The sequence below is a fragment of the Panthera leo genome, chromosome D1 (genome assembly GCF_018350215.1).
Source record: "Panthera leo isolate Ple1 chromosome D1, P.leo_Ple1_pat1.1, whole genome shotgun sequence".
Classification (NCBI taxonomy): domain Eukaryota; kingdom Metazoa; phylum Chordata; class Mammalia; order Carnivora; family Felidae; genus Panthera; species Panthera leo.
Genome location: NC_056688.1, coordinates 9,477,635 through 9,500,953, shown reverse-complemented (window position 1 = coordinate 9,500,953; position 23,319 = coordinate 9,477,635). Strand labels below are relative to the sequence as shown.

The 23,319-nt window shown below is 44.8% G+C and overlaps 1 protein-coding gene across 1 annotated transcript in view; it reads right to left on the bottom strand.

Moving 5' to 3' along the window:
• CD1H11orf53 (chromosome D1 C11orf53 homolog) overlaps window positions 1-6,827 on the bottom strand; it is a 29,377-nt gene extending 22,550 nt beyond the window's left edge. Inside the window, exons 1-2 of the mRNA XM_042905937.1 lie at window positions 6,788-6,827; window positions 4,043-4,152 (exon numbers count right to left, since the gene is read on the bottom strand). Coding sequence (XP_042761871.1) covers window positions 4,043-4,152; window positions 6,788-6,827 — 150 coding nt within the window. The remainder of the gene's footprint in view (window positions 1-4,042; window positions 4,153-6,787) is intronic.
• Between the last annotated feature and the right edge of the window lie 16,492 nt (window positions 6,828-23,319).

The following is a 23,319-nucleotide window of genomic DNA, read 5'->3' as shown; positions in this document are numbered from 1 at the left end:
ATTAGCTTCCTAGGTCTGCGGTAACAAATGACCATAACCTGGGTGGCTTAAAGAGTCAGAAATGTCTTATCAGTTCTGGAGGTCAGAAGCCCAAATCAACGTGTTGTTAGGTCTGTGCTCCCTGTAGGACCCTAGGGGAGAATCCATTCTTTGCCTCTTCCAGCTTTTGGTGGCCACCCATGTTCCTTGGCTTATGGCTGCATGACTCCAGCCTCTGCCTCCTGACCCCACTGCCTCTTGCTCTTTTGTGTGTCTTTTCCTCTGTGCGTGTGTCTCTCTCAAACCCTCTCTTAGAAGGATGCATGGGATTGCATTCAGAGTGATGCAAGACAAAATCTACTTGGATAATCTGAGTAAGTGCCTCCTCTTAAGATCCTTAACTTAATCACATGTTTTGCCACATAAGGTAACATTCATAGGTTCCAGCGTTTTGATGTGGGATTATTGGGAGGGTCCACTTTTTGGCCAGCACACTCTATGGTAAAACCGCATGGTAGGGTCTCCAACCTCCTCAAGTTAGCCTCTGATTGGTTATTACCCATGCTGTCAGTAGCCAAGTTTGAACATGGTCTTGTTAGGATGGCTTCCCTAACCAAACATATTCAAGATATTCAACCCATAGCTGCGTAGTGTATTGGCGTGAAAAAGAGAAGGTAGGCTCAGGATCATCCATCCAGTTAGAACCCCAAGTGCCCACCAGCAATGTGATTCTCCATGATTCCTGCTGAACAGGTTAGCATTTGCAATGAGGACAGTAATAGGACCTCTAAGGAATACGGTGTCTTTCTTAAGATACGCAGATATTCTAGAATAGTGGTTGACAGATGAACAGTCAAATCAATTCATGGAGGTAACTTAAGCCCAAATAACCATACTTTGGGAATATAGACATTTAATTACCCCAATTTAAGAGGTCATTGGAGTGGAGGATACAAGTAATACACTAGTGTTGAGACCCAGGTAAAAATATATGCAAACCTGTAGATAAGGCTAAGTTCATGCAGCCTATGCACTTGGTGCCTGAGAGTAACTACCAGAGTTAGGGCGGGTTTGCACCTTTCTTGTCCTAGAAATTCTTTCTCGATGATATATTTTCCTATATTTTGATTTTCCTTGTCTGAATATGCTATGGTCTGAATGTTTATGTCCTTCCAAAATCCATATGTTGAAATCCTAATGCCCAGAGTGATGGTATTAACAAGTGGGAGGTGAGTAGGTCATGAGTGTGGAGCCCTCACAAAGGGGATCAGAGCCCTTATAAAAGAGCCCCCAGAGAGTTCCTTAGACCCTTCCTTTACATGAGGGCATAATCAGAAGTCAGCAGTCTGCAACCCCAAAGAGGGTCCTACCATAATCTAGCCATGCTGGCACCAAAAACTTGGACTCCCAGCCTCCAGAAGTCTGAGAGATAAAATCTTGCTGTTGATAAGCCACCCAGGCTGTGGTGTTTGTTACAATAGCCCAACTGGACTAAGACAGCATGAATCAGGGACTGTTCTACCTCAGATCCCAGTGATCTGTCCCTTTTAAATGTTGAATCAGGAGCCAGAAGACCTGCCATTTGCTAACTATGAAGCCTGAGAACAATCACTTCCCACCTCTTCTTCTCTTCCCTGTTTCCATCTGTTCAATGGGAAACCATGTGAATATCAATCTCACAGAGTTTGTGCGTCTGTCCGAAGAAACGACATACGAAGAGGTGCCCTGTAAACTGGATTGTAGTCTTCCTAGCATGTGGCTATGCTCCTGGTCTTTCGTCTTTAGTCTGATGCTTGGGTATAGGGTCTTATATATATATTTTAAATAAATTATATTTATTTTGAGAGAGAGCACACCTGAGTGGGGGTGGGGGGAGGGGCAGAGAAAGAGGAGAGAGAGAATCTCAAGTAGGCTTCATGTTGTCAGCACAGAGCATGAGGGGGCTAGAACTCACGAACCGAGACATCATGACCTGAGCTGAAATCAAGAGTCAGACGCTTAACGGACTGAGCCACCCAGGTGCCCCTAGTCTTATATTTTTTAAATGGATACACAGATTTTCTTCTCTACCAGGGTTTTTGGTGTTTAATGACATAGACCATGTATCATGTGTTTCTTGTATCCACTTTCACGATCACACTTTCAGTGTCACGGGGCCAACAGCAATAGCTCAACAAATTGTAATCTGGGTGGAGATAAGAACCTTGGCTGTGTGAGCGAACCCCTGCTCTGTACTCTATGGTAAAGTTCTCAACCTCTGGCGAGCAAAGGAATCGGCCAAGGGGCAGGTTGAAAAATGACCATTCCTTGGCTCCTGTCCAATATCTCCACATTTGTATACATGGGACGGGACAAGGAATCTGCAGTTTAAAATGAAATCAAACAGTATGTTTATTATGAATCATGTTTATATTGTTATAGCACTGAGAGAGTAAAAACATCAAAAATTAAAGAAAACATACTATTTGATAGTCACAGATCTTGAGCAAAAATTGTTAGGTAGTTTTAAAAAGAAGAATATATTTATATATACCATTTGGAAATACTATGATTTCCTGGGTTTTTTTTCTTCTTCTGTAATTCTGTCTGGGATAGTGCCTTATCTTTGTATGTATGTCTTGATGATAATGATGATGCCAAGGAGTGAGTTATAGCCTCACGCACACTGGGCAGATACAGTATCTGTTCCTTGACTGTGTTTTGACATCACTGTGATTCCTGTCTTCCCAATGCCTAGAACGTCCATTAGGTTTCACAATTCTGACTGTAGCTGTGGCCAAGCCATCCACATTACTTCCACAAAGCTGTGGTTCATTAGAAGAGACTCTGAATTCTCTCTCTCTCTCTCTTCCTTTCTTGATATGAAATTGGCATGGATATTTGTAACACACACCCCAGATGACTCTGAGCAGCCACTAAGAAACACTGTACTAGGAATAGACAAGGAGCCGATGATTTTGATTTTCTTTTCGTCAGCTAAGCTCCGTTTGTTGCACCAGAAGAGAGGATGTGGTTTAAAATAAAAGAAGACAGAAGATGTGCAGTGAAAGCTCTTGGATGGGAGGAAATAGGATCTGGAGTTGGTTCATTTGAAACATGTCCCAGAAATTTGATCCCAGAGCAGCGTTGGATGCAGTGCCCATATCCTGAGCAGCCGCAATGGAAGAACCGGTACCCATTGTGTACCAGCCCCTGTGCTGGGCGCTGTACGTCGTTACCACATTTGCTCTCATGTCCTGCATCCAGCAATGCACGACAGATGCCTGACATTCATGTTGTTACATTTTGCCAATAGACTAAGTGATTATAAACCCATCTTGCTAGCTAATTGCTATTTCCACTCTAGGAGCATTTTTGGAGATCTGGGTGCAACTACTTAAACATTTTAAGTGCAGGGTAGAGCTATTTATGAAGACACGGATGGCAGATAGAGAGGTTTCAGACTTAAGACATCTCCAACTCGGATATTTCCATCTGATTTTGCTATAGGGAGGGTTTTTCTAAGTTGTCTCTATCAGATTTAGAATAACGTGTCGATGAAGATTGGCATTGTCCCCACCAGCTAAGCCTTCATTAATTCACGATTGGGAGAAATGAAAAAGTCAGGACATATCATCCATTCTTTGCCATGAGCTGAGACAGCCAGCCAGTAAGTTCACAGAGCTCTCCAGGTTTTTGCCCATGGGTTGACATTTGTACCCCAATATATATTTTTTAACGTTTATTTTTGAGAGACAGAGAAAGACAGAGCAGGAGCAGGAGAGGGGCAGAGAGAGAGGGAGCCATAGAATCTGAAGCAGGCTCCAGGCACTGAGCTGCCAGCACAGAACCCGACGTGGGATTGAACCCACGAACTGTGAGATCATGACCCGAGCTGAAGTTAGATGCTTAACCGAATGAGGTACCAAATAATGTTAATAATGGTAATTATATAGTGTGTGCTAAGTAAATGAGGGCTTTGCCATTGAGAATATGAGACTCAAGAGGAAAGAGCGGAGATAACTAGCTTTCAAAGAGGACTGAGGCCCCCAAAGACTTCAGAATGAACTAAATCGAGACTTACATTAAATCTTGAGTTACTCGTCTGCCTGGATCGTTTTTCCGCCAGTAAGTCTTTGACCGTGTGCTTCACTCTCACGCCTTGATACACGCGTTTGCTGTAGTCTCCTGTGACTTAAGCAAATGGAATAGTAACAATCAAATGTGGATAGAGTAATAGGTTAACCTCCCCAGGGACGCATTCAAGGCCTGACAATTGTGACTGTTTGCTCACTGCGATGATAGACTTCTTGAATTTGCAGTGGCTCCAAAAGAGGACGTTTAGTCTTCCTTCCTTGATAGAAACTCATCCAGGTTCTGTGTAGGCAGAAAAAGCTCCCCCCTATTCCATCTTCTACGCAACAGCTCCTCAAAGTGTCCTCTTTTTTGTACTCTGACTTGTCAAGATTTATTCCGGGAAGGCTTATAATTTATGCTTTAATCGCAAGACAGGAATCAGATGCAACTTATTACCTGATGCAAAAGTTAGATTTGCATGCTTCAGTTTATGGAGTGACAGTATTCTTGCCGTATTGTATTTCTACCTGATGTGGGTGAGCAGGTCACCTGGACTGTTTTCAGATTGGGTTCCTGAGAAGAAAATCATGTGTTCCTGTTTACTGCACTAAATTAAGCAGTTTTTATTTTTGAAAATACAGTCTTTCGACATGGGGAGTTGCTGCTTTGAAACTAGGTCAAGGATAAGGGAAGAGTCATTCATTCATTCAACAAATATTTATTAAGAACTTACTACAAGCACCCACTGAACATATTACAGTGCTCAGTAATTTACCTGCATTATTTCACTTGAGCCATTTTAAAAAGGAAGGACCTGAAGTCTGGGGCTCAGTTATCTGTCAAGGTCTCATAGCTGCTAATAAGCCATAAGAGCTGGGATCCAGACGTGGGTCAGATTCTAACCCTAACAACTGGAAAAATTAGCTGTTTTTTACCATGAAGAAATTACAGAGAGATAACAGACTATAGAGAAAAATGTGTCCCCAAAGTTCTGAAATTGACAACTCTGTTTCTGGGGATAGTGAGTTCCTTGTTAGCGAGGACGGTCAAGCAACAGTAGAAGAACCTTTTGTCTAGTGAATTGGAGAAAGCATTCAAGCAATACATCGTAGTTAAACTGCAGGAATTTTAAGATATTTTGTAAGTCTGAAATCACTGTTCCATTGTAGGTTGGATAGTTTCAATTCATTTTAATCGAGCTGCCACCTGGTGTATTAGCAATGCCACCTGGTGTATTAGCAATGCACCGGTATCAGTGCACTAGGCTGGATGTACCCATGTGTACGCACATGTATACACATATCACCAAAAATATTCTCTAATCTGCTTAAACTGGTAGTCTAGGATATATTTGACTTATGAGTCAAATACCATCACAAGGAGAATAAAAGGAAGGAAGAAAGGAAAAAATAACACAACCCAAACCAAAAGCAGAGCGACCCATGGGATGGAAGAGGTTGCTGGCCCAAAAAGCAGTGCCTACGTGATCACATGTTACTCTAGTCACTGCACCGGGACAATCGTAACCTCTCAGGCCCATTTTCTTTGTCTGTAAAATCTCTCTGCAGTGTTCTATAAGACAGGCATATGAAAATATGCCAAACTATTAAGTGTTATACAAAATGCCTATACAAAATTAAGAGGAAAAAAAAAATCTAGGTTCCAAGGCAATGTATCATTTAGTTTAAATGAAGCCACCACACAAATGATTTCAGCAAAATAAAGTTATTTGAAAGGTCCTTTCGGTATAATTTTAACAGGGTCTAATTTTGGCCTATATATCTTTTACTTAGAGAGGCTTGAAGTACTTTCAAATCAGCCTCGAATTTAAAACTTGATGACTTTACGTTTGTTCCAAAGGAAACTAAACTCTGATTCTAGAGTGTATGCTTCGCTTTTGGAAAAGCCTAAGGCTACATTTACTCATCAATGATGCATTGAAGTATTTCCTGTGTGTCAGGCATCCCGTCAGAGCTGGGGATGCAAAAGAATTTGCTATCTAGTGGGAGGAGAGTGGAGCTTAAAAAATAATTTTAATGCAAATGTGCTAAGGGCAACAGCAGAATCATGCCTAGGATATTCAGAAAAACACAGATGTGTCAATTCCTTATGAGGGCGGGGAGGGACTAGGAGGGCAGGGGACAGCACAGGCTGGAGGGATGCTGCGTAGTGATAGGAAGGTGGGCAAGAATATTCCAGACATTGAGGACCACAGGGGCAAAATCCTGGAGGCAGGAACAGAGCAAGGTGTGTGAGGGAGTGAGGGAGGGAGGCCAGAAGAGAAAAGAAACAGCCTCAGTCATGAAGCTTCTGGTGGGCAAAGGAGTTTGGACTTCATCCTGCCGGCAAAGAATCAATGGAGGCTTTTAAGCGAGGAGCCAATACGGTCAGATTTGCATTTTAGACAGGCTTTTCTGGCAGCTGTGTGGAGGGTAGATTTAAGAATCACAAAGCCACAGGGAGATCAGTCACGAGGTTCTAGAAGAATTCAGGCAAGAGATAATGGGGTCTGAGTAGTAGATAGGAGGGCAAGGAGCAGACACTTGAAAATTATTTCGGTGTGGGAGAGAAAGAAGAGGGAAGATTCGAGGGTGATTCTCGAGTTTTCCCCATGGGATTGATCTGGGTACATAAGTTCTGGAGCCATCATGACGCTGGTGGTAAAGAAATCAGGAAAGAGGACGGAATTGCTGGTGGGAGGGGGGAGTGCTTGAAAGGTAGAGTCACATGACGGCACACAAAGAAATGATACCATCCCGCACACCAGCATAAGCAGACCAGGCTGCTCCCATGGCCTGAGAGGATCAATATCTTGGAAACTCCTATCATCCTCATTCCTGACATACTGGTTGGGGAGCTCTGGACTAAATGGTTCCAGACAGAAGCCTGGGAGCATCCACATGTGAAGTGTGGTCAGAGGAGGAAGAGAGACATGAAGAAGAATATAATTGAGGACATAGTTGGAGAGGAACCAGGAAAAGCCAGGGGAAGGAGGCATCACAGAATTCAGGGGAAGAGACTTCAGGAAAGAAGGAAAAAGTAGGAAGGGTGGCAGAACGGTCCAGAAAGTTAAGGAAAGCAGGGCACTCACTGCTTTCAATTCAGTCAACCTTAGAAGAGAAACTCTGGAAGCCTAGCTAGAAGCCAGATAATAATGTCAAGGGCCAAGACAGGGATGGAGATTTCTTCTTGAAGCTTGAATGAGAAAGGGAAGGAGGAGCTGGATGATAATTGCAGAGAAGTACAGGGTCAGGGAGAGGTTTGCATATATATAAATATACAGTATATACATGTATATATATGTATATATATACACTATATATGTATATATATACAAGCAGAAGAGGGGCAGAGAGAGAGAGAGAGGGAGACCCAGAATCTGAAGCAGGCTCCAGGCTCTGAGCTGTCAACATGGAGCCCAATGTGAGGCTTGAACTCGTAAACCGTGAGATCGTGACCTGAGCTGACGTCGTATGCTTAACCGACTGAGCCGCCCAGGCACCCTGCTTACATTTTTATATCTATATATTTATGGGTAGCAGAGATTTGAGGATATTTGAGTAGGTCAGAGGAAGGGACTACAGATTTAGGAAAAAGGGAGAAAATGAGGGAATGGGGTTGAAGAGGAAGCAAGAAATTGGGGGCAAGGGCATGAGTTGGCTCTCAACCCCCGAGACTAGGGTAAGGAAAGGCCAGAGAGGGGTGGAGGCCAGGTGTGTGGTCAGTGGCCGAGACAGCTCTAGCGTGCAGGGGAGCAGCCTGGAGCAGGAGAGTGACTAGGGCACCAACAGTGAGAACAAGGCAGGGGGCAAAGCCAGACAGACAGGTCAAAGTGAGAATGCACCCCAGTGATCCTCAAAGTGTGACCCCCGGACCAGCAGCACCAGCATCGCTAGGAACTTGCTAGACGTGCAGATTCTCACGCCCTTACTCCAGATGTACTGAGTCAGAAACTTTAGGGCTGCGGCTCAGCAATTCATGTTTTAATAAGCCTCCCAGGTGATTTTGATGTTTTCTGAAGTTTGAGAATCACAGGTATACATAACAGTAAGGACTTTATAGTGCTCCTGTTCGGGTGGGGGCCAACCGTAGGTATTTGTGTATTCCTGGCGGGGCCGAAAGAGGAACGTCTGGTGATTACCAGTGGGAGTGGACACAGGTCTGAGAGAGAGGAGGGGGTGGGGCTGAAGGGGTCCAGCCTGGATCCCCTGTGGGTCTGCAGACAGAATTGGCTTCACTCTTCCCTGAAGGGCTTTTTAATTGGTGATTTCAATCTGACTCACCAATTTGTGCTTTATGTGTATGCCAAAAAGCCTAGAAGGAATACACCTATTTTAAATAAGCTTAACAAATAACCACACGGTAATTAATAGAGGGAGAAAGTTCGTGAGATGGCAAATAAACACATGAGAACTTCTGAAGGTTTGTCGTAAGCAGTCAGTCTTACACACCCGTTGGCACGGACTTAGTGCAAAGCAGGGGCGAAATGCCACAGGGGATGCAAAAGAAGTTTAGAACATGTAGCAGATGTCCTCAAAGAGATCTCAGTTTGGTGAGAGAGGTGAGGTGTTCACACGTGAAAGAGTAGGGGAGGGGCAGAACACACATTGGGTGGTCGGTGACAGTTTTGGGGGAAGGAACGTGATTCAGGTGGACGTGATTGCATGTGGATGAGTTAGGGGCAGGGAGAAAGGTCTCGCGGGCGTCAGGCACGGCATGAAGGAACACAGAGGTGGGCAGGAACAAGGCAGGTGCGGAAAGGGTAGGGAACTGGAGTAATGGGGGTTAATGCCACCTCCACATAGATGAATTTCAAATGGACATCATCCTTTAGCCCAGACCCATCCGGCCCGGACTTTAGACTTGGATGTCCACGTTCACACAGCTGTCTGCTGGACGTCGGGAACCCCACGCATCCAAACCTGAACTCCATCCCCCGCCCCTCCGCATTTGCTTTGTCTGGAGACCTCCTTTGTCTCAGCTGAGGGTTACTCCCTCCACGCCGCTGGTTACTCACTCCCAAAGCTATCGGGATCCTCCTGGACTCGCTCCCTCTTGTACTTCACAGGCTGTCCTCGAGGAACTCATGATGGTGCCGACTGTTCCCCGCCTGCACCGCTATTGTCTTGCCATCTGTCGTGTAGATTACTGCAGGAGCCTTCAGCATCCCTCACCCCCAGTGTCCCAGTCTATTCTCAGCCAGAGGGATCCGTGAAAAAACAAAGCACAACGGTGTCACTTCTCTTCTCAATACCATACTGAAATGGCTCCCTGTTTCAATCAAAGCCAAAGTCCTTAGAATGGCCCCAGGTAACCTTGCTGCACGATACCTCTGATCTCACCTCCCAACACTCTCCCCTTGCTCACCGTACTCCCATCAGCCTCTGAAATGCACCAAGCACACCACTTCTGCCTTAGAACCTTGGCACTGGCTGTCCGCTCTCTCTGGATTATTCCTTCCTCCCGTTATCCGCGTGGCTACACCCCTGTGTCCCCTTCACGTCTTGGCTCCAATGTCATCTTTTCAACGAGAACACATTTAAAGTTGCATCTTTCCCACAAAACACTCCTAACCTGCCCCACCCCATTTTACTTTTTCTTTCTATGGACCACTTGTCACTTTACGATGGCCTATATAATTTCCTTATGCATTAGGTTTATTGCCTACTGCTGTCTGCTGTTTGCTAGAATGTAAGCTCCACGAAGGTGGGGATATTTGCTTGTTTTCTTACTCACTGAAACATCTCAGGTGCCAATGCCTGAATGGTGTCTGGCACATAGTAATTATTTTTAATTATTTCTTAATTATTTGTTGAAAGCATCCTGTTTTTTGGAGTCGGGGAGGGGTGGCGGTGACATTAACGAACATGTTGAAGGTCTTGAAAAACAGACTGAAAAATTATACTTTATGTTGTAAGTGATGGAAACCACTAAGCCTTCTGAACAGGAGAATCTTGTGATTTTATCATTTGGGGAGAAGATTTGGAATACCGTTTTGGAAGATTAATCTGAAGTTAGAGCCTAGGATGGGTTTGAGGGCGAGGGACCACAGAGGATGGGAAAAGGTAAAATAGAGGCTAACCAGAGACAGTGGAAATGACAAGGAAAAGACAGATTTAAGAAAACTTTCAAAAGAAAACACACACATGCACATACATACACACATGCATATGCACAATAAAAAAAAAGACCACCAGGATTAAGAAGAACAATCAGGAAGGCAGGGAAGAGAGTCAGTTTTAATGGGGAAATAAGAGTTCAGTTTTGAACATGGTGACTTTGAGGTTGTGCTGGCATAATCAAACTCAAATACCCTATAGATAGGATGATGGCTTTGACCAGCACTTCTAAGAAACACCTTTAAAACTATGGTAACCAAAACTACAAAAATAAAGGGCTCAAAGGAAGACTTTGTGGCAATAGGAGACTAGGTATCCAAGCACTGAGCCTCAGTGGCAGCTACAGTTCTGATGTCCAGGGGACCACAGGGGACAGGGAAAGTGGAAGCAGGGAGGAGAGGTCAGAAATGAAGGCATATATTGGGGTGCCTGGGTGGCTCAGTCAGTTGAGCGTCCAACTTTAGCTCAGGTCATGATCTCACTGTTGGTGAGTTCGAGCCCTGCATCAGGGTCTGTGCTGATAGCTCAGCCTGGAGCCTGCTTCGGGTTCTGTGTCTCCCTCTCTCTCTCTCTGCCCCTCCCTTGCTCACGCTCTGTCTCTCCCTCTCTCTCAGAAAAGAAATAAACATAAAAAAAAAATGAAGGTATGTAATGTACCAGAGTGTTAGCATCAAGGAAGTGAAAAAAAGATGGACTATAGAGAAAGGAATAACCAGTGGTGTCCAGAATCTGGCACCTAGTACATGATCAATAAACACTTGCAGAGTACATAAAATACCTTAGAGGAAAATGAAGGCACAGAAAGGCTATAAGGTTTGGAAAGATAAATATTCTCAGAATGTGGGAGACGGCATTTTCACGACAGGGGGGATGAAACCCTGTCACTGGGGCTTCTGAGCCATCAGCACAGAGCCTGATGCGGGGCTCCAGCTCATGTACCGCGAGATCATGAACTGAGCCAAAGTCAGACACTCAACTGACTGAACCACCCAGGGGCCCCTCATATAAGTTTTAATTAAGCAGTGGAACCTGGTACAATTTCTTTAAACTGTCACCTGGACTATTCTTGGTGTTTTGAGGATTCTGGAAAGTTCTCTAACCTTTCCTGCCCTCCCTCTTTACAGAGGAGTCAAAAATTCTATCAGTATTCCTTTTCCCAAACATTTCCCCCCATGTGCATTGTCTATTTAAAGAATCCACACCTGCATAAACCAGGAGATGCTTGAGAGTTTTTATTCAAATACCCCTAGATACAAACTTGCATTCAGATCAGTTGTTGAGAGAACAAAGACCCATGTTTCCGGAAAGAAAGCACAAGCAAATTTATTATGAAGAATCAACTTATCCTTTAGAATTTGGAAAAAAAGTTTTTTGTATTGCCATATTGTCATTATGTACATGCAGCAAATTGTCTGAGTCATGTCCGCTCCTTACTGCTCTCTATTCTGATAAAGAATTTGGCCCATAGTACACTCAATGGTACTGTTGCTTTAAAATTGTTTTTGAAAATTAAACATTTTCTCCATTAAAACAAAATAATATAAATTTTAAAATGTAAAATATAAATTATAAAATATATATAAATATATAATATATATAATATATAAAAAGTTATATATATATATAAATATATAAAATATAAACCAAAATATAAATAAAACAAAATACATATTAAATTTATATTATAAAAAACACATTTATAGTGTTTATTTGAAGTAAACACCGTATTATTTTACTATTTTATTTATTTTACTATTTTTGATAACACCTGTCTGGAATACACTTCTTTGCTGTCCCTAAGCAGGTGCTTGTTGTCTAAGGTAAGGGAACAGAGATCATTTGAAACAAACAAACAAACAGAGAATAAAATAGAAAACCATCCCATAACTTCAGGAAAGAGCAATTCATATTTTGAGTTCTATCATTTGGTGACAGAAAAATTCAGATAATAGATGATGGGCTCGCACATGCTCACTCAAGACAGATTAGAATAAAAATCCTGAATGATGGGTAATTGATGGACAACATCCATGCTTGTTCCATTTCTTGGCCTGCCAGCGAAGTACCAAGAATGAGGTCCGGGACAGTCCGGTGTCCCTAGGGTGTGCGGCTCGGAGGCCCCTGACCACCGCCCTAGCCCAGCTCAGCCTGCCTCACTGAGGATCAGAGCCCCCTTGCCAAAGGGAGGCAGACACCCACGTAGGAATAAAATGTGCTAGCTCCACACTCTCTAGGGGCTTGGTGTTTGTGATTCCACTCCAGATCTGTGGGGCTCCTGTCATGTCAGGGTTATTATGGGAAACCCCCAGAAGGATACAAGGAAAGGCAAGTTCAGCAATTAATAATGAAGTGTTCAAATATCAACTGCTAGGCAGAAAATAATATATACTATTTATGAAAGCTTCAACTGGAAAGAAAGACTAAAATTTTTAAGTGAGGCCAAATTAGTTAGCATGTTAGGATTTTGCACAAGTTCGGTTCGCTCACAGACCCCTCCCCATGACGATCATTCTCCCACCCAAAGCCTCACGGCTGCATCCAAAACTTAACACTTGTGTCAATAACCCATTCCGTGCCACAGCACACGGATGCACTTGTGTGATGGCTCTATCCGCTTATTTTTTGAGATCAGACTTTGAAGAGCTGAGGCATTTACAAAAAATACCAATTTTTCCTTCAAGGTACCTCACAAGGCATTTTTTGAAATACTCTGTCATTATTTGTTAACACGTAAAATTCTAATTTTTTAATCTCAAATTTGTTCCTGGATGGGTGGGTTTTACTCCATGTTGCCACTCACATTTGTGTCCTCAAGAGTGAACAAACTGGGAAAGATCTATATTCAGTTTGAACGCATGAGACAACAGCTCGGGCTGTTCTCTATCACACGTATGTGGACAGCCCTCCATTCTTAGGCTAAGAACCTAAATCAAGATGCATGAGTAAAAGACCTTTCGAGTTCTCTATAAATCTGGATTCCTCTCCTGCACCTTCCTTAACTTTGAGAGCTTACTGAGAGTTTTTCCATTTAACACAACGTTTCGCTCGCCTGGAAAAGAGTGCTGTAATACCTAAGTCTTTGTTGTATAAAAATGATGTTCAGTAGAGCTGGTCTCCAAAATAGATACCCACCTAAGCTCTAGGCAGCAAAAGTAAACCTAACAATTAGTAACTAAATGTGAAAGAATTATGAAATGTTACCAAGAGTTCTAAATTGTTGGTCTCTAGTCTGCGTTTTTATACTTTTATATGTTCTAGCCAGAATTTAGGGCTATTTCTTCTTGTCCTTTGCTCTGCATTATGACTTTGTGATGCCAAAAATAAACAGGATTATTAAAGTTTTTTTTTTTTAATTTTAATAATTGAGAGTGACTCACCATTTTCCATTCTGGATGGTTCTGGTGAATCTCCTTCTTAACGGCAATGTAGGATATCTGGTGACTGTGTTCTCCTTGATAAGGGATCCTGGTCTCTGGAAAGGTCAGCCTGGTCCTGATGGGAAAGGCTTCTGTACCTGTCAGTGATGCTTCTGAAATGACTTGCTTTAGATTTGATTAAATGCAAATCCTTTGGTGTCTGTTTCTCTACAATTTGCATCCCCAATGTGGATTATATATAAGGTATTTTTTTCTTCCTCAAGATTTTTATTTAGTAACAATGAATTTCCACTAGGAACAAACTCTCTTAAAAGTTTATTGTAGAAGCAAAGAATACACGATTTGTTTTCTGAACAACAGCAGCTTTTTCTATTTCTTTAATTTAATTTGGAGTTAAATTTCAAAAAATAGTGCTTACGGAAAAGCTCATGTGTCCCAATTAGAAATATAGGTTCTATGCCTGTATATACTTATGGGTATATATCACGAGTATACAGTTTTTAGGCATCTTTCAGATATAGATAGAATTCTAGGAAGAAACAAAATCAAAATGAATACAAAATAAATACATTTTAATACAATTGGATAGCCTTATTATACATAAAACATAAATATATGATCTAAGGTACAGGTTCTTAAACCTGGTAGTACCTCAGAATTAGCACCAGAGCTGGTAACAGGTAGCACCTGTGCCCATGCCCCGTCCAATTCTAATTCAGAATCTTTGAAATAGGGCCCAGATAGCTACATTTTAATTAATTAATTAATTAATTAATTAATTAATCTATTTGTTAAAGTTTATTTTGAGAGAGAGAGACAGAGACAGAGCACAAGTGAGGGGAGGGGCAGAGCCAGAGGGAGAGAGAGAATCCCAAGCAGGCTCTATGCTGTCAGCACAGAGCCCGACAGGGTGCTTGATCCCAGGAACTATGAGATCATGATGAGCTGAAATCCAGAGTCGGAGGTTTAACCGACTGAGCTAGCCAGGTGCCCCCAGATAGCTCTCTTTTAAAACAAACTTGCTATTTTTTTTTTAAAGAGTCTTTTTGATGTATACTCAGTGTTATAAACTCCTCTAGAGCAAAAAAAAAAAAAAGACAGATTTTAGGTACTTTCTGACATTTCCCTTATTCATCTTCAAGAACCCAGAATTGCTTCTTGACGTAATTTTGGTTCTGTCTCCCAGTCCCGAATAGAGTTAGTTCCTGAACACCCTCATAGTCAGCCAGGATTGGCATAAGACCAACCCTGGAGTTTCGGGACTTGACACAGGTATGATGTACTGGTCCTCTAACCAAAACCGGCTGTGTCTCACATGCCCTTACCCCATTTCGGATCAGTGGGATCTGGAGAACAGCATCTGGCAATGTGCCGGATAACCTGCATTTGAAACGTGCTCCTGACCTCGCGAAATTCTTAATAAATACTGAAGGTTGCCCCCCACCCCCTGGGCTTGCTGTAGCTGATACCTCGGGGGTTTTCAGATAAGTCATCAACTTTCACATCTCTTTACCTTTGTTGACGGTATTCTCTCACATTGAAGCATGCTGCCCTCACTTCGGGGGATTAAAGTTCTACAAATCTTTCAAGACTCAGCACCAATGCTATCTTCACGGAGATGAATTTAATGGCCCATTTCATGGTGCTTCTCGCTTGAATCTCTCCAAGGGCACTGATTTCATGCTGCTTTCCATGCAGGTCAGTGGTTTGCATATCTGTCCCTCATCCCCGACCAGACTATCTTTCTCTTCTTCTCGAGATTCCCATAGCACTTCACTGTGTTGGCGTTGGGGGTGCTGTGCACATAGTAGGTCCCCAGTGAGGGCCGGCCATGCTGAGGGAGCCCTGCCGTAGAATCCACCAGAAACAACAGTTTCTGGGTACAAGCAGCAATATCAGGGGGATTTCGTTCTTTTGCACCATAAAGAAATGTTACCATGAGTATCACCTTTCTCTTTCCATGATCTGAACACACCACTGAAGAGTTTGTAACCATTTCCATATAGGCTGGTCCTGTATCCAAAACTCAAAGACATGATGATTTTCTAGAGGCAGGTTAATGGAGAAAAGTCCAGAATCCTGCAGAAGTTTTTCAGATATTAGATGTCATTGGAAAAGCTGGAATGCATTGATCTGCAACAGATGCTTGCTTGTACTTTAAAATACCCTTTAGGGGAGCCTGGGTGGCACAGTCTTAAGTTAAGCATGTGACTCTCGGTTCCAGCTCAGGTCATGATCTCATGGTTTCATGAGTTTGAGCCCTCCATGATGATGGTGCAGAGCCTGCTTGGGATTCTCTGTCTCCCTCTCTCTCTGCCTCTCCCCCACTCGCATTGTCTCTGTCTCGCTCAAAATAAATAAACTTAAAAAAAAATCCTTTCTTGTGCTGTATTTGCATACAACTCCAGAATAGTTTCCATAGAACTAAGTACAAGCTAAATAAAAATTAAATGAAAAGATCCCAGAAAGGTTGCTTTCTTATCCCAAGGAAACAAATCTTTGCAGCTTGGAGTGGATGGCTGTTGCTGGCAGGGTGTGGGTTGGCAACAAGTTTTGTCTGTGTTCACTCCAGTTGCTGGTGGGTTCAGAAACATGGCACAGACACAGTCAGGCAGGACGCTGGGTCGAAGTCAGATCTGGTGATGGTCTGGGGCAGCCCGTTAAGGAGGAGGGTAAAACAAGGGTATGTTTTGGTAGAATAAACACAGATCCACATAGCTCAGGCATGATTAGTATTTGTCTCCTTTATCTTGTATCGGGAACACCCCTCAGATATTCCGACCACAATGTTTCTGTATCAGCTTTTTTATTCATTCCAGGACTGGGCACCTGCTGCGTGGGTTGGGTAGCTCCTGACAACTTAGCAGGGGCTTCAGTGATACATTTGCTCTAAGGTGGTTATGGGTGAGGGTGTGGAGGGCAGGTGTGAGGGACCCCAGGGCAGGCCTGCCAAAGCAGGGACCAAGGCACCCTGTCTCCCCCACCCTGCCTTTGTTCCAGGGCTTCCCTATTTCTCAGGCCTGTCTTTAAGGGATGGTTACGGGGAGCAGGTAAGGCTGCTCAGTGGCTGTGCTCTACTGGTATAGAGCATAGAGGTCCAGGGACACCCTTATTATAGGCTGTGGGAACAGAAGGGAGAGGCTTCACATGCCTCTCAAATGGAGAAAAGAATGGGCATTGTGACATAATAAGAAATATATATTTGGTCTCTGCCCTTGGTTCCTGACACAGAGCTCCTAAAACCTTTGTAATTTCCTGAATGACAGGGACGCTAGGAGCATTTTGTTTTTTCTAATATTTGGTCTTTGACTCTGGTTCCTGGCTTAGAGCTCCTAAATCCCTTGGAATTTTCTGGATGGCAGGAGCATCTTTTGCTCTAACGAGGTGACTCTTGGTGGGCTCCTAGGTAGCCTCAGGATAGGAGCTGGTCACCAGAAAGACAAGGCCATGATCAGAGGAATTTTCGGCCTCATGCTCTATCCTCTGGAAAGGGGAGAGGGGCTGGAGACTAAGTAAATAACTGCTTTTGTCTGTATGATGAAGTCTCCATGAAAATCCCTAAACTACATGGTCCAGAAAGCTGAGGGGTTGGCGAACATGTCCAGGCACTGGAAGGTGGCACCCTCAGAGAGGGCATGGATGGAAGTTTCACACGCTCCTCGGCTTAGGTATCTGCTTCATTCAACTGCATCCTTTATAATAAATCAGGAATAGTGAGTAAACCGTTTCCCTGGGTTCTGTGAACCATTATGGCAAATTTATTGAATCCAAGGAAGGGCTCATGGGACTTCCTGTCAGTCTGGCTTCAGTCAAGGGTACAGGTGACAACCTGTGACTTGGAATTGGCATCTGAAATGGGGGGGGGGGCGGTGTTATGGGACTAAGCCCTTAGCCTGTGGGGTCTGCACTCACTCTGGGTAGTTAGTGTCAACATTGAGTTAAATTGTAGGATCCCCATTGGCATCTGCTGAGAACTGGAGAATTGCTTGGTGTGTGAAAACCCACACATTTGGTGTTACAGGTGTTGAGAGCAGAGGAAGGAGACACATGTCTTTCCTTTAGGCATGAGCAAGCACATGCCCAGTGGGCCCAATGGGGTTCTCACATGCAGACAGAAGTTTCTTTTCTCCCTATACTTGGATAGGTGTGGAGATTGGTGGGGCTCTGGCGGCTATATGTCTGCTTCTATGGCACGGAGGCAGGTTACTGGGTTCTGCTTCATTGAGGACGGGGTCATCATAATCCTGACGGAGACTGAGCAGAGGAGGGGCTTGGACATCATAGTTTGCCAAGTAAAGGTGAGGACAGCTTGAAGCGGACTTGAGGTACAGAGAGGGGCAGGCTAGGTACCAGATATGGCCATTCTAAGCCAGCTGAATTGTCATTTAGAGAGACCTGCCTGGGATTTGTAATTGTGTGTGTGTGTGTGTGTATGGGGGGGGGGGGTACTTGGCCACTTATCATTCAGTCCTTCTACATGTGGCCAGGTTCATGGCCATAGCTTTCCCTTGAATCTGAAAATAACGATTTTGCAAATACTCTGGCATTTGGGCATATGGAAGCTTGGTTGGTAGATTTTCTCCACTGGGTGGGGGGGGGGGGCACTCAACAGGCAGCTTGTATTCCTCAATTTGCATGGGAGGAAACGCAGCCCTGGACCTGCTAGGTCAGAGGAAAATCATTAAATTGATCCTGGTGTTTTGCCGGAGGCACAATGGAGTTACAGCCATGAGGGGTCTGGAGGCCCCTCCCCAGGGGGGCTTCTTTGGCAGCAGGACATGCTTCTGGGGGAGGCTGACCCATAGCCATAGGAGAGGGCAAATGAGACGGCCTAAGAAGCCTTCGGGAGGCAGTAATTTTATTTCGCAGGCTACACTATTCTGTGACACCCTCGGGACTCTCCAAGAAGCATGAAAGCGCTCAAAGGATCTCTTCGGCACAGGGGAAGGGGGATGGATTTATCTGCTGAAAAGTACACAGGGCCAGAAGAGAGCTCTTGGACTCTGAGCCTTACACTTGAAGAAACCAGTCCTTTCCCTGAGCCTATTCCCAGAATCCCTCAGAGAGGGGATCTTAGGGATTGGGGAAAAAGCTGAGGGAGCTGGTATGTTCGTGCTGAAGGTGAATGCCTACCCATTCCCATCCCTGGGAAGGTAGGTGAGCCCGCTTGAGGGATTCTGGCTTCCTGGCAGGAGCTTTGCCTGAAGCTTGGCCCGAGCATACTTCTAGGAGGAGCTTGGAGGACGTGATGAGCCGCCATAACAAACAGATTCTCGTCAGGTGCAGCCTGGTCTGCAGTGATGAGAAGGTCTTTGCCTTTATTTGGATATTGTCTCTCCCTGAAGCTAAGGCACCATTGATTGTAAGACAACCATGATTTTGTGTGTCCCTGCCACTGTGCATTCAACTGGTTGCTAAATCTTGTCAGTCCTGCCTCCATTGTGGGCTCCCATTGAAGGCTCCTTCTCTGGACCTTTAACTTGTTCCAGTCTGTGTCTTCTCCTCTCTGGCTATTGTGCTGGTTTTCTATGAGTTTCTCTATCCCCAACCGCCCCCTTCACTCCCCCTATCCCAACCAACCTCAGAGCTGTGATCATTCATTCCCCAACTTGAAATCCTAGAAGATACCCTAGAGCTCACCAAGTGCAGGAACAGGTTCTCATCTGGTCTTCCACAGCGTCATCTGGTCTTTCACAGCGGGGCCCTCGCCACCCCCTCAGAATCTTGTTTCACTCGTACCTTAAACCCTTATGCTCACTGCTTCCTAGGTTTTCCCCACATTTCATTATCTTCAAGCTTTGTCTCACACTGTTCTCTCCACTAGGAACATTTTGTTCTCTTCTTTATCTCCTGAAAATGTTCGTATCCTGAGCTTAGCTTAGAACAAAGGTGAAGAAGCCACACTTCACTCGAGGATGGAACCAACGTTGAGAAATGAAAATAGAGGTGAGCCAAAATACACAAGAGAGAACCTAGTCAGCAGAGCCTGGAGGTTTAGGAACTTGAGCAGAGAGACTAACAGGAAGGTGAAAAGTGGACTGCAATGCCAATCCAGATATGGTGAAGGGCAAGAACTCTTGAGGCTCAAATAGGGGAAGTACTGTCCTCTGCCTTGGTCTGAGTACGGGGGGCTTGCTGGGGCTGGGGTGCCTGTAGAATAGACATAATCAAGTCTAGGGGCTGAAAAGAACAGTTGGAGGCTCATTCTGAGAATATGTTCCAGAACCTTGGTTCCTGCAGAGTCAGGGGGCTATTACACTGAGCACAATGCTAACCTCAACTGACTTCGGACCAGTCTCTGTAGATGGACCACCACTGAACCTGGCACTGATTGACGCTATATTTGGCTGCTTCCTGGATCTACTTTTGTCTGTGCAGACCTCTCCTGTCTGATCCTTTGATTGCTTGGACTTTCTCCATTCCCCTTAGGTTTCTAGAGGTAGAGAGGAGGGAGCCCAGTCAGCAGCCTGGTTTCCTGGGGCTGGACCCTACCATTCTGAATTGACTTTACCAGTTAACAGCCTTGTCTGTATCAGACGCCAAAGCACGAGCACGGCTCTGCATTCTAGAAGCTGTATTTACATCCTGTTCTCTCAGACTGTATCTCCTAGCTGCCTCTCTTTCCTGTAACTCTCCAATGTGACATGCCTGATCTACAATAGACTTCTTCTGGAGGTGCTGACCTGGCCTGCGAACTTCTCTCCTGCAGAAGCGCACGGCCAGCCTTGGTCTTGCTTGGTCTGTAGGACCTTGGTCTGGCCTCCTTGGGCTGCTCATTAACATGTGCTAAGTAAGACACAAGGAATGGACACCCACTAACAACGCCTGAAAGAGCAAGGAAGGAGGGTTACACCCTGAAACAGTGCATTCTATTGCCCTTCTGTTACTCTAAGGTTTTTGCATAAGCTCAGTGGAAACTGTTCTTTGAAAAGAAAGAGCCTTCTCTTTCCCATTTTCCCTTTCTTTCCCTGCTTCTTCACTGTCACTGACTTCTCTACTGAGTCTCCCCCAGATGCTGAATAAGGCCCAAAGATCTCCAGGGTGGTTTACAGTCCTGGGGAGAGATCTTAGGATACACAGTTTTTCAGTCTATTGGGGAGTATGGGGTTGAGGTCCTGGGGTTTGGGGTTCAGGTCTCCTGGATTCTAGTTCTTGCTTTTTTCCTGATAAGCTGGGTAAACCCTTAAACAGGATAGCAAAAGAAATACATCTTTTAATGATGTGTGGCTATAGGCTACAGGGAAATATAGAAAGGCTTTGAGTGTGGGTAGGTTTTCTTTTCAGTTCCCTTTTCCAGCCTTGGACAGATCACAGTTCCCTCCTTGCCTTGGATTCTCCAGGGATATCCTTAAGGGGTATTTTCAGTTTAAACCACTAGGTGGTGCATCAACCCTATCAGTGGCTCATCAAATGGCTGGCTCTGACAGCTGGGTTTTAGGACAAGGATTTTTTGGGAGGCCAGGACTGCAATGTATTAGAAGGAATGTTACTCTTTTCTTCCTGAAAATCCTGGAAGTCAACCTAAATATTCTTTCTATGACTGCTGCGAAGAAGGAGGCCATTTCCCCAACTTCTCTGTCTTTTCCCCTGACTCGTTCCACCTGCCCTTTGCTGCTAATTGGAGTAGGAAATAGGACATACAGGAGGACCGTTCTTTGGGTGGTCCTGGGGTGGGACGTCTTCTCTTGTTCATGAGAGACAGCAAACCCAACTGTTTAAGCACAGGCTCTAGATTTATTGGATCAGATTTAAACCTGCCTCCACTTATAAATTTGTAAACAATGGTGAGTCACATAACTTCTCCTTGCCTCAGTTTCCTCATAGATAAAATGGGGATAAAGAAAGTGACCTGCCTCAGGATTGTTACACTGTGGTAGTATAGCTTTTATTTATTAATGCTGTCCAGGTTAGATATTAGATCAAACCAAGCAAGCTTTAGTTTTTGGTAGGTTCAGTCTGCCATCTTGCTGGCCCTGGTGAGAGAATATCTTTTCTAGTCTTTTCTCCCAGAGGGAACTTCAGTATGCCTCCTGCCTCCAGGACTGGGGGAGCCCTACCTATGACCACAGAGCTGGTAGAAGATAGTCAGCCTGTTCCTCTGGGCTTCAGCTTCTTCTAGTTGTCCATGCTCTTGGAGGCAGAGCCTCCAGACCATATGCCAGGGCCCCAACTCAGGGACCATATGCCAGGGCCCCGTACCCCTGTCAGCCTGCTCTGGACACTTCCTCCCTCTGTGACCATCATGCATTTCACTTGGTATTTTTTTCTTTACATTTCTGGGTCTTCTGTTAGATATAAGACTCTTGGCGTCAGTTTGGCTTAAAACATTTATTGGGTGGCTCTTTTGGTCAGACGCTGGATAGTATATTCTATTCCTGCAAAGGCACTGTTCCTGGAGCATGTATCTTCCAGTAGCCTGGGAGTGGGACCCAGCCCTCTGCTCCTAGTGAACAGTAAGGACTGCAAAGTCCTCGTCAGTCCATTGGGTGACCACGGGGAGAGAACAGCCCTCTCTTCTTGACATCGGGCTGTCCCATATCTGGAGAAGTCTCTGAAAATCACAGAGGGAATATCCTGTCCTCGACTGATAACAACTCTCCTTCCTTAGATTTATCCGAAGTGTCTGCATTTTATGTTCTTCAGATTTGTCTTCCAGTTAGTGGCTTGTTGATGGAATTTTGGGGTCACGTGGGGACTGGAGGACAAAGGGAGACTGAGCATGAACTCCCTGAGGTACCAGAGGAGGCATGGGGTGGGTGGGGGGGTCTGTTCTCTGTCACCAAGCAGCTGCTTGCCTTCTTCAGCTGGACAAACAGTCCTTCCCTCCTGACTGCGTCACAAGAGAGACGACCTTTTGGACAGGAGAGGATTTCTGTGCCTACACGAGAAAGATGTGTCGTCCTCCTCATCGCTGACAGACAGATTTGTGCCTCAGGTTTTGTGGTAAAAATATTGTCTTTTTTTTTTTTTAGAACATTTTAATGTTTATTTATTTATTGAGAGAGAAAGCACGAGCAGGGAAGGGGCGGAGAGAGAGGGAGACACAGAGTCCAAAGCAGGCTCCAGGCTCTGAGCTGTCAGCACAGAGCCCGACGCGGGGCTCAATCTCATGGACTGCGAGATCATGACCTGAGCTGAAGTTGGACGCTCAACCAACTGAGCCACCCAGACTCGCCCTGCCAACTTTTTTTTTTTTAAGCCACTTTTTTTTCTGTAGAAGCCTGCTGAAGGCTGTTGAGTGACCTTTCTGCCGAAATCCCGCAAGTGGGAGCTGGGCCCACAGCTGAAAACAACAGGCAGGAACTAACTGCCATTAAGGAGAGAGTCACCAACTCGTGGAGGGCCCCGGAAGCCACCTCCTCTCTGCTTATTAGGAAGTGATGAACAGTCCCTCTACATCACCACCTGCCCCCACCCACCTCCCGCACCCCCACATCTATATAAGAAAACAAAGGAGTGAAGGAGGAGGTGGAGAGAAAACAAGCCATAGCCGTGTGGTATTTGTGCTGAGAAGTTATTTCCTCTCTGTGCCCTGGGTGATGGAGGAACGGATTGGACACCACTCCTCTCCTCAAGCCCAGCGACAGGGAGCCTCCAAGGAAATTACCTGTAGAAGGTGGAGAAGGGGAGGTGGGCATCCTGGTCTCCAAGTGGGTGACTTGTTGATGTGCCCTGGCAGGTCCTGTCTGATCTCATCAACGGGGGGAAGAGGACTGGAAGACGGCGGGGCCCAGAGGTATGGCCATGGCAAAGCACATGTGTCTCCCATGGGACTGGAGAAAACTCTG